At 37.4% G+C, this 12,351-nt stretch overlaps 1 protein-coding gene across 4 annotated transcripts in view; it reads left to right on the forward strand.

Moving 5' to 3' along the window:
* The window catches only part of Atg3 (Autophagy-related protein 3), a 136,748-nt gene that overhangs the window by 84,901 nt on the left and 39,496 nt on the right, over positions 1-12,351 (forward strand). For all 4 annotated transcript variants that reach the window (XM_067124266.1, XM_067124269.1, XM_067124267.1 and 1 more), the window contains one exon: positions 9,407-9,534. In XM_067124266.1, the coding sequence (XP_066980367.1) occupies positions 9,407-9,534 (128 nt within the window). The remainder of the gene's footprint in view (positions 1-9,406; positions 9,535-12,351) is intronic.

A 12,351-nucleotide genomic window follows, 5' to 3' on the forward strand; every position in this document is an offset into this window, starting at 1 on the left:
AGAGAGAGAGAGAGAGAGAGCATACAGTTGTATTAAGAATAATGATGATTTTAATAAAACTTTTTACATACTGTATGCAATTTTATTTCATGCATTATTGCCACATTATTAGAGATTATGATTTATAAACATAGCAATCAGGCAGGTGCCATTTGCATTCTGGTTATGTTTACATTCTTAAAACAATCAGCTGATTAAGTTTTACTGACATCATCACAGCCATTAGTTGCTAAATGAAACGTATTTGGGAGATTCGTTTTTTTCATAAATGATCAAATCTGGGTTTAAAAAGGCAACTTATTTTATTTATAAATGAAGTAAATTAAATGAAATAGAGCTGTGATTTCTCCAGTATGGGATGTTGCTTTTGCTCTTTCAAAATGTTTTGTTGCCTGCACATAGTTGTTTCTTCAGCCACAGCTACAACCGTAAATTTAGTGGCAATCTTTCGTAATACTTCCCTCTCCATTGTGTGAAGAATGAATAAAGACTTATTTTTTATTTATTTATGGAAGTCACCATTGAAAATTAGCAAATTTTAACAAGTCGACAACTGTAATGCAACCCTTAATAAACATGTGTTAGTTATGGTAACTGACATCGACAAACTGCTGTTTCTCGATTCGGTTGTTTATGTTAGTACTTATCATTACAGTATTTATGCCAGTGTCTTGCACACAGTAGTAAGTGGCTGTTAATTATAAGAAATAGTAATGAATTCTTAGACAAGTCACAAGTTTGGTAAGCCTGATTTATGTATGAAGATTCACATTTAACTTAATGAACTTTTGCTTCTATGCCTATTAGTTAAAAGCTAACAGATATAATATGCATTATCAGTGGTAACTACCAAAACTGAGACAGGCATAGAAAGCCTAGCCTAGTGTAATCTACTGAAAATACATCTCGCACTATACATGATGTATATGATGAAATAATGTTTTTGGAAAAATTTTAATGTTTGGATGATACATGAGTATATACTCAAATTAAGGTTCTTTTGTGTGTGCTGTACATTTTTTAGTTTTTCATATACGGAACAACCCTTGGTCTTAACGTAAGAATAAATTCTCTGGCACTAGCTGGAGTCCAGTTAAAAATAACACAAGGAATTGGTGGCAACAGGCATCAGCCAATAGGGGAGTAGGAGGAACCTACGCAACCTGCTTTAAACCCCCCAGACGCATCATTGTATCAGTTTCTCTCTAACCGTCTTTGTAGCAAGATGGTTCAGTGCACTGTAGCAAGATGGTTCAGTGCCCATCTTTCGCAATAAGCCGGTTATTTTGCATTTCATGCCTGCATACACCTACGGCGTTCTGGTTTTTTCTTTGTTTTTTTGTTGTGTGTACTTTGTGTGATTTTGTGTTGTCTGTGTTTTTCTTGCATTTCCTGAAATGCAAGCCAGTGTTTCAGATAAGCCTCCTAGGCATCAGAGACGTTGTCCTGGAGATGGTAGCAACCCTTGTTCCCGTTACTTGTCTTGTTTGTCTACAGACCCACATCCCACTTCTAGTAGGTGCAGATCTAATGTTTGTAGCATAAGTAAACCTTGTTCTGTGTGTTGTCTTTGGTCTTCTGAGCAGTGGAAGAGCTTTGCTAATAAGCAGCAGTATAAGAGGAAACCAATGTTGCCATCTTGTGAAGGCTTCTTGTCTCTCTTGATGGTAGGCGTTCCAATTCCTTCTTGTTCAACCTCTTCCTTACCAAAGTCTCCTCTCTCTGCTGATGTCAGGTTACCTCAGAAGTTCAACCTCTTCCTTACCAAAGTCTTCTCTCACTGCTGATGTCAGGTTACCTCAGAAGATCATCTACAGCCGTGTATCAAGGGAAATGGGCAGTCTACTGTGATTGATGTCATCAGTGGGGTTTCTTTCCTGTCGGAACTTCTATTCAACAAGTAGTGGACTTTCTCATCTTTTTCCGTAGGGAGAAACTATTCTCAATTTCAGCCACCATGGGTTACAGAACTGTTCTAGGACTGGTTCTTCATTTAAAAGACGTGGCTCATTCTTCATCACAGGAAGTTTCTATGCTTCTCAAGAGTTTTGAGCAGTCCTGTTCCCCTAGAGATCTCAAACCTCCAAACTGGGACCTGACCTTGGTGCTCAGCAGTCTTACTTGCCCTCCTTATTAACCCTTGTGAGGCTCAACAGACAGGAATTTAACGGTTTTCTTATTGGCCTTGTCTATTTTAAAGGGGTTTGGTGAATTACATGGACTCTTTTTTAATGTTAAACGTACAAGTGGTTGGAATTCGGTAGCCTTCGAATTTGTCCCGGAATACGTAGCTAAGACTCAAAATTCCTCTATTCATGATGACAGATTACAGTCTTTCTTTATCCCTTTACTCCAGGATTTTGTTGGAGTTGATCCAGATGAATTGCTTTTATGCCCTGTCAGGGCGCTGTGTGGCTACCTCAAGAAGGACTTGGCATCTCAGACCTGATACCTGAAGACTTTATGTTAGCACAGACCAGAACAAGAAAGAAGTGTCCAAGAATACTATCTCCTTTTGGTGATGTAAAGTGATTAGACAAGCTTACTCCTCTGCTTCATGTTCAGATGCCGATACAGTGTATGCAAGAGTACATAATAGGGATCTAGGCTCTACCATCACTTTCAAGAAGAACTTATCGGTTCACAGGATTTTGACGGCAGGTACCTGGCTTCGCCAAACCAGCTTCACATCCTTCTGTCTGTGGGATGTTGCCCACAGGTCCTTGGACACTTTTTCCTTGGGTCTGGTGGTAGCTGCTCAACAAGTTGTGTTGTTCATCCAGTGCTCCTGGCAGGACAGTTTACTATCTTACCTACGAGGTTGGATATGAAAGTGGGAGTGAATGAGATAACTGGTCTTCTCCCTTCTCTTTTTTGTTTCTTCTCTACTGGCAGGCAGTAGAGAGAATAATTCCATCAAATGTTGGAACTGGTTAGATACGGGTGAGCAGGCTTCCATTCTATAAAGTTTTATATGTTTGTTCCTACACAATACAAATTCTTTATAGAAGCAAGTCCCATTCCTCTCTCTTACAAAGGGAGAAGGGAATTGACAGCAATAAAATTAGTGGCTAATGTAAGTTTTGTTGTCTCCGATAGTTCTTTACCATCTTCATGACATAATGTAGATATGTATTTCATTATCTATTAGCCCAGATGTCTGGCTGTTCAGTAACCTGTGCTCAACAGATCAGAGGCTTTTGACTCCTTCCTATGCCCCTCCTGTGGTCAGTGAGCCCAGGTGGTCTGAACTTCCAGTCGGTTCTATGACTTTCTTATCGTCCCTCGAGTAGTTGAAGTCATCCTTAGTTAAGACCAAAGTTTGTTCCGTATATGAACAAATGACAAATTTTAAATCAATTTGTATTTTTCATAACTAACAAACCTTCGGTCTTAATGTATATAACCCACCTCAAGCCACCCCTCATTTTTTGTTGGGCTAGAAGGAAACTGATATGATGCATAGTGGGTGTAAAGCAGGTCACATAGCTTCCTCCTACTCCCCTATTGGCTGACTCCTGTTGCCACCAGTTCCTTGTTATTTTTAACCGGACTCCAGCTAGCACGAGAGAATCTATCTTTACATTAAGACCGAAGGTTTGTTAGTTATGAAAATTACAAATTGATTTAAAATTTGTCATTTTCACAAAATGTTTTCGTTGGAAGTAAACTGTGCTTGTGTATTTACGGAGCAAACATCAGTTCCAAATTCAAAAAAATCCAAAAACTAAAATGAAGTGTGGTGCCGCCCTCAAAGCCACTCAAGAACTAATGGCAGCTGATTAAAAAACGTTCCAGATCATGGGAGTTTTGGAACCATAGAGCACCGGATTTAAGAGGTCAGACTGTACAGTGCAGTCAGTCCCCCAGGATTCGTGGGGAATAGGGATCACAACCACCCACAAATTGCTAAAATCTGCGTACAGTATACGTGACATCCCCCTCTAAAAACACTTATAGTTGCCTATTTTAATAGTTCAAACACCAAAAACCCCCTCTAAAAATGTTTATAACTGCCTATTTTAATAGTTCAAACACCAAATGTATACCTTAAACTATCATCTTATACCAAATATACCTTAAACTATCTTCCTAAGACACTGTAATATCATTTCAAAGTCATCTGACAACATTACCCTTAAAAATATATGGCTCACAGCTACATGTGAAAACTAAAGTTACCCCTAAGAGTGAGAGAGAGAGAGAGAGAGAGAGAGAGAGAGAGAGAGAGAGAGAGAGAGAGAGAGAGAGAGAGAGAGAGAGAGAGAGAGAGCTGAGAAAGGAAGAGAGAACAAAAATACATATGCACATTAAAAATATTTAATACACTAGTTGACAGTACCGCATAAAGGTAAATAAAGATTAATTCAGAAAACTAGGTTATAATATACAGTATCAGTAAACATTAAAATAAAATCAATCATAACAAAGAGGGAAAACTCCCCCACAAAACATCGGAGTGACAAGCCAATCAGCAACTAGCAAAGCTGATATCCTACTCTGTGATTAGCTCTTCTAACCCTTTCAGCTAATAGTGTGTCGTGCTACAAGCCAGTCAGCATTGAGGTAACTTTTTATCATTAAGGTATGTAGTTTTAGTTGACTGTCCTTTTTGGGGCTTTCGGACCCAGGCACAGGGATCCCTCATGCCACTTCTATTTCATTGTGGCTGAATTGAAGCAGTTTTCTCTGCAAGGCTGCTCTTCACTGCTCTTTGAGTGGATACTAACCTACTGTTAAAGTAGACCCCATCCAACCTCCCCACAACTTAGTGTCCTGTCAAGGAGAATTCTGACAACAGCTAAAACATTTGGAACACACCTGGTGGGGAACAGGTGTACTAGACAGTCTTCCAGGTCAGCCAATTGATCTTTTGATTGCCAACTAGCCTATCCAGATAATAAGATTTATTATGAAAATTTATATTTTTTACTGGAAATATAGCCATTTTTAATGCCCCATAGTAAGTCTCTAGTCAAGAATTTTCACAATACCCCCACTATTGGTCCTTTATAATCAAGTAATGTTACACACAGCTGATCAAGAAAGTTTACTCAGTGGACTATAAAGTATTAAATAGTATTCAGTAATTTACATAAAATAAATACACACCTAGATACTGTAAATCAGAAAGGTACATCAACAAAATACCCCTGTAAACTACTGCTTACAGTCAACCCCTAATCAAGGTAATGTACCTTGAACTCTTATTTTCTATCGTTCACTATCATAAGAAACAGAGCTAGAATCAGTGGGCTTATATTAACCTCCAACCTCATGGAAACATGTTAGCCAATGATCTTATAGCATTTAACTCCTTGCACACTGGGCTTGCCTCACAGAGCTTCATTCATCCCAAGTACACCCTTTGGCATCAGTGAGTATCATCTGATCTGAAATAAGGTATATCTCTCAAGTTTATTCTGGTGTTAAATATTGTCAATTTGTAGCTGGAAGTTTTTATTTTATGAAAAAATCAACCTCATTTATTACATAATGCTATGATCTTCAAAGAAGAAAGGCATCAGCAGAGGTTGCTTGTCTGAGTTGAAGTAATTCAACTATCAATTGAATATCAATCTCTATAGATTGATAGTGAAAGTAAGCAGTGCATGGTTTGATAAAAAAGGAAAGGTGGTGATTTTTTAAATTGACTGAAAGGTGTAAAATACACTGCTGTACTTATAAACATGTAACTCCAAGCAGATTATTGAGGATAAATCGAGATTGTAGAGAATAACCCCATTCACATCCAAAGTGCAAATAAAATTTGCAATATGAACATGTAACAGTGATCACATCAGATGACTCCTCTCACAAGAGTTATAAACAAATGCACAAATTTTCTCAAATGAACTGGTACAGCTTGCAGTGGTAGACAATTGTAGAGTGAGTGCTAATGCCCTTGTACAGCCCAAAATGTTATTCCCTTTCACCAGTAGCATGTCTGCAAGAAAATTAAATTTTATATAAAAAAAACTAAAATTCTGCTGCTTTTGTTTTTTCAAACCTGCACATGAGAGAGAGAGAGAGAGAGAGAGAAACTGTTGGTCCTGGTTAGGTTGTTACACTGACAGATATCCATTTGCAAAAGCCAAATAATACAGTTGTATTAAGAATAATGGTAATTTTATTAAAACTGTTGTTCTACGTACTGTATATTTCGTGCATTATTGTCTTATCATTATCGTATTATAATTTATGAACATAGCAATCAGGTGCAGTTTGCATTCTGGTATGTTTACAGTCATAAAATCATCAGCCTATTGCATCTTACCGACACTTTCATAGCCATTACATTCGACCCCTGGCATTCGTGGGGGATGCGTACCACTACCCACCGTGAATAGCTAAAATCCTCAAATACTTAAAACCCCTCCTAAAAACACTTACAACTGCCTATGTTGATAGTTCAGAACACCAAAAATATACTAAAAATGCTTATATAGGCAGTCCCCGGCTAATGGCGACCCGGTTTCACGGGGCTTGTCTATTGACAAAAATCGGCAATTTTCGTCACCAAAAATTGCCAATTTCCGCTTATCGGCGCCGATAATTGGGTATTGACGCCGATACATACCTAACAGAGGTGCTGATAACCAAAAGTCAACGCTTTTTGGCGCCGATAAATCCCAAAAATCGCCAAGAAAACGTCGAAAATCACCGATTTTTGGTCATCTGTGATTTTTGGTTATCATCACACCCTCAGAACAGAACCCCCACTGATAACCTGGGACTGCCTGTACCTGAATATTTTAATAGTTTTATAAAAAAAAGTGCACTTAGTCACAAAAATATGAAAATGCAGTAATTTGTGAATATTTCCCCATGAAAAATACCTCATACAGGCGAATTTTCTGCGAATAATGTGTGCTGTATATATATTCCATAGAGAAATCTGCGAATAGGTGAGTCCACGAATCCGGAACTGCTAGTAGCTGGGCGTCGACTGTAGTTGCTAAATGAAACACATTTTGGAGATTAATTTTTTACATAGATTACCAGAGCTGGGTTTAAAAATGCAACTTTATTTATAAATGCGATAAATCAAATGAAATATAGGTGTGATTTTGACAGTAATGGGTGTTGTTTTTGGCTCTTCCAAATGTTTTGTGGCCTGCACACTGTTTGTTTCTTTAGCCACAGCTACAACCGTAAAATTGGTGGTATACTTTCATAACACTTTCCTCTCTATTGCATGAAGGGTGAATAAAGATTTATTGTATTTTTATTTATGGAAGTCGCCATTGAAAATTTGCAATTTTTTACAAGTCGACAACTGTAACACTTGCACTGTACATGATATATATGGTGAAATCATGTTTTTGGAAAAAATTTTATTGATCACATGATACACAAGTATATATATGCAAATTACAGTTCTTTTGTGTGTTGTGTATTTTTTAGTTTCACAGAATGTTTTTGTTGGAAATAAACTGCACTTGTGTATTTATGGAGCAAGCTTCAGTTCCAAAATCTGAAAAAGTCCCAAAACTGAAATGACCTGTGGCGCTGCCCTCATAGCTGCTCAAGAACTAATGGCGGCTGATTCAAAAAAGTGCCGGACCACGGAATGCCAGATTTAAGAGGTCGGACTGTACAATGAAGCATTAGTGAGTAAGGTGAAGACACAACCATACAACTAAGCCAGTACTACGCAGTGACAGAATGGTCCCTCAGGAACAAAATCAGCACAATACAATAAGTATGAACACTGAAACAGTATCATAAAGAAAACTTCTTATTCAAGCAACAATAACTAGCCTACAATTTGCATATGTTTACTGTCTCAATTCCTTTATTGAAGGCACTCATAGAATACCATGTATCACTTGAATTTGTTGTAGAATTAATACAGAACACCCTGTTATTCAGTGCCAAACAAACAAAGGAAAGTTTGGACACAGTGAATTTGGGTGTCCTACCCAAGGTAGATTAGACTGCATTGAAGACTTCTCTTCCCTCTGTTTGGCTCGAAAGCTCCAGAGAACATGTGCAACGCTATTGAGATTATCAGTTGAAGGCGAGGAGTTTCCCTTTCATTGAGATCAAAGCAGGAGGCTCTAATAGTGTAAACAGACCCTGTACAGGCAGTCCCCGGTCATCGGCGGGCTTCCGTTTCTGAGGGTGTGATGATAACCGAAAATTGACGATTTCAGCGCTTTTTCAGCGATTTTCGGGGGTTATCGGCACCGAAAAGCATCAATTTTCAGTTATCGGTGTCGCTGTTAGGTATGTATCGGCGCCAGTACCCAATTATCGGCGCCGATAAGCGGAAATCTGCGATTTTTGGCGCCAAAAATCGCCGATTTTCGTCGCTAGACAAGCCCCATAAAACCGAGCCCGCCGTTAACCGGGGACTGCCTGCATACAGTATTTTGGTTTGGATACGAATGATACAAATCAAAGCTGTATAAAAAGTACTGTCAGCATTTCTTTTCTTTTTTATGTAACTGAAAAAATTCTACAGGTCCCTCTAGTATTAATACTGTAGTTCAAAGCCCATGTTCCAAAACACTATCGTGGCCTTTGTGGACTTGATTGTAATCCTTTGTTTTTAGATCCAGTGCTTCACCATTGATTATTGGCTATCACTGGAAAGAATGTTAGGCAATACTAAGGAAGGAGCTGAATCAATTAACTGTGTTTTTGGATAAATAATCTTTATTATCCCAATTCTTATCATTCTTAGCAACTTCTCAGATAATTTGTTTTGCTGTAGGGATGTTAAAGAAACTTAAGAATCCAAGACATTTATTGATAAAGAGCATTCTTCAGAAACCATTGTTATCAAATCTTATCTAAGTTATCTGCCTTCAAGTATGTTTCAGCATTCTTAAAGTTGGTTTTGTTATAGACAGTTACTACATACTTCGACTCCCTGATTCAAATGACACTAGCTGTAATTTTAAATAAATTAACACAGCTGTGCTGTTCATGCATGCAGTTGACTTCCTTAGTGACCACCAAATTCTTGTGAAAGTGTCCTTGGCATATTATGGTAACTTGATGCCCATTTTAATTAGTAGTTGGAAAATTTCTTTATACATCACAAAGCAAAATGTTTGTAATTGTTCCCATCTCAGTAACTTTGCCATTTGCTTAATAGTGACTTTTATTTTACATAAAATATTTCTGAGTTACTATACTGATAAGAGGAGGCCCATTGTTTTGCAAGAAATTATTTTCATTTATTCCTCCCTCTTTTAAGTGAATCATCTTGCTCTATAGACCTGAAATAAGTGAAGAACCACAGTAATTGGGGACCACACTCAGGGAGGCTACTATACTAGTTAGTTAATTATTTGAATTCAGAACTTGGTTTAATTTTGCTGTGCTAAGTACAATAAACAATTGTACAGCAGTTTTTAAAGTAAAATTGTTTAGTAAATTTTATTTTTTTCAGAATCGTCAGCCACTCTCTGTAGAGGAAATGTATGAAGATTTCAGCCAGGATCACGCAAATAAGACCGTTACAATGGAAACCCACCCAAATGTGACTGGTCCTCCTGTGGCCTCAGTCCATCCTTGCAGGTAATGATATAAGCTTATAATTTATGTCTTCTTTCTCTGCATCTTTTCCCACTTCTATGTGGGGTTGATGTTTCTGACAGCTTTCCTCCACCTGGCTTGGTCAAACACATTGTCCTCTGACAATTGTTTGTCTCTCAGATCTTCTTAACAACAGCCATTCATCTTCGCTTCAGTCTTCCTCTCGCTCTCCCACCAGGCACCTCCGTCTCTATCACTCTCCTCCCTACTTATGTCTCATCCCTTCTCATCACATGGCCATACCACTGCAGTCTTCGTTCCTGGGCCTTCTTGGATAGTTGTACAACTTCAGTAGTTCCCCTTATTCTTTCATTCTTGATACTATCCATTTTTGTCACTCCACACATCCATCTAACATTTTCATCGTTACCACACCCAATTTCTTCTCTTGTGCCCTCTTTATTGGCCATGTTTCAGCTCCATATATTAATGTTGGTCTCACAACTGTCTTGTACACTCTTCTTTTAACCTGTATGTTGATTCTGTGGTCACACAAGACACCTGACATCTTATTCCAATTTTTCCATCCAGCCTGCACTCTGTGGGTTATTTCTACATCCAAATTTCCATCACCAGTTTCTGTTAAGCTGATATGTAATGTATACTGTACTGTACTTATAAAAATCAGTTTCAATTTTCTAGACATATTACTTCTCCGGAACTTAGTTCTTGAACACCTACGCAATCAAGTATACTGAATGATGGGTTGATGTCCTCTGACACACGTGACATGATCTCAGCACTTTGCAAACATCATGGACTGTAGTGGACTTATATCAAACTAGATGATATAGAATAGCCTTGGCTCAATGATTATTGCACAAACTTGTGCTTTTATACACTATATGTTACAATGCAGCACATTACTGTAAATTACAATAAGCAAAAGATAAAACATTAAAGAAGTAGTACAGTAAGAAAGAGAAAAAATGTGGTATACAGTGGGTCCCAGCTGGATCGTGGATCAGCAATCACACCTTCAGTTAATCGCCGGTTTTTCTGTGGAACTTATCTCCAAGGATATCTCGGAAAATTCACTGATTTGCACATTTTTTCATAGAGCAATATTCACTAATTACTGTAATTTCATTTTATTTTCATGACTAAATATGTTTTTTATGATAAAAAATTATTTGCAAATTTTCAAATAGTAATATTAATGTAAACGCAGCAAAATATCAATAAAATGTTAAATTAAAATTCCACAAAATCACAAAGTAAACACCTCGGTTCATCTCCCCCCCCGTCTCTCTCTCTCTCTCTCTCTCTCTCTCTCTCTCTCTCTCTCTCTCTCTCTCTCTCTCTCTCTCTCTCTCTCTCTCTCTCTCTCAGTATACGTATCCTTTAATAAAAAAATTGTAAAATATCTATAAAATGTTATTTCACGTACAGAATCCATTTATACTATATTATTATATTGATCTATCATCTTAATATTTATAAAAAAAATTATGGTTCCGACATTTGTAATTGTTTTTACAGAGTAAACATACGTACATAGGTATGTGTTGCCATATTTTTTCTTTCTCTGATTTACCGTACCGTACTTCATTACAAGTTTAGTTGACAGATTATCACACATACACTATTATAACAGTACATAAGAGAATATTTTGTCACCGTTGATGTTTCATCCCTAATCACCGTAAAAATATTTAAAATCCAAATTTAATGCATAGGCAACACAACATTATACATACTCTCCTCCCCAGCTAGTTTAACCGTGCCTGTCAAGTCCCGTCTCCAGATACTGTGCTGAGACTTCAGTTGTAAACACCTCAGTTTTCTCTCTCTCTCTCTCTCTCTCTCTCTCTCTCTCTCTCTCTCTCTCTCTCTCTCTCTCTCTCTCTCTCTCTCTCTCTCTCAATGAAATATGAATTACTGTATCATAAAATTTTATGTACAAAATTAAAGGTAGTAATTTTATTAATATATTTGTTTCTTTTAGCAGCTAAAAAAATATTTTCCTGATTCTTTCGCTAGTACAGTAGGCTCAGTCAACTGATTTTAAGAAGTAAACATTACAAAATGCCAGGACAATCAATTTTTTATACATATTAGAATGATAACAGATCAGTATCATAATACCGTACAGTATAAATGGACTCTGTAAGTGAAATAACATTTTATTGATATTTTGCTGTGTTTACATTAATATTGATATTTGAAAATGATTAAATCATTGTAACATGTACATACACAAGAGAATATTTTATCACTGTTGATTGCATTTGTAATTTGGTATTTTTTTAATGCACATTTAAATATCTAAGTACAGTATTTGACTCTAATTGAGAATTCCCAATGTTTCCCTATCTGAAAAAAGAAAACGGGACATCTTCTATACTGTACAAGAGAAAATGGCTCTGTCTGAATATAGGGGTAACCTGATTATGTAGTTTTCACACTTAGCTGTAAGCCTTATATTTCTTAAGGGTAATGTTGTAAGATGACTTTGAAATTGTAATACAGTAAAGGGTTTTAGGAAGATAGTTTAAGGCATGTTTGGTGTTTGAACTTCAGTTATAAGCTTATTTAGAGGGGGATGCCAACTTAATGCGGGTGGTTGTGGTCCCTAACCCCTGCAATTACAGGGGACGTACTGTACCTGTAATTTGGCACTTAGTCATTATTGCAAGGTTGGAGACTATAGTGAGTGGGTGGTTGTGGAGGCTGTTTCTGGTTGTACTGTATAGCAATGTAACCCAACTTCAGGCAGTCCTCGCTTATCGACGGCATCGGTTAACAGTGTTTCAGGGTTACGGCATTTGGCTAACGACGTCGTTAACCAGATTTTCG

Source organism: Macrobrachium rosenbergii, chromosome 22, assembly GCF_040412425.1.
Source record: "Macrobrachium rosenbergii isolate ZJJX-2024 chromosome 22, ASM4041242v1, whole genome shotgun sequence".
NCBI classification, from domain to species: Eukaryota; Metazoa; Arthropoda; class Malacostraca; order Decapoda; family Palaemonidae; genus Macrobrachium; species Macrobrachium rosenbergii.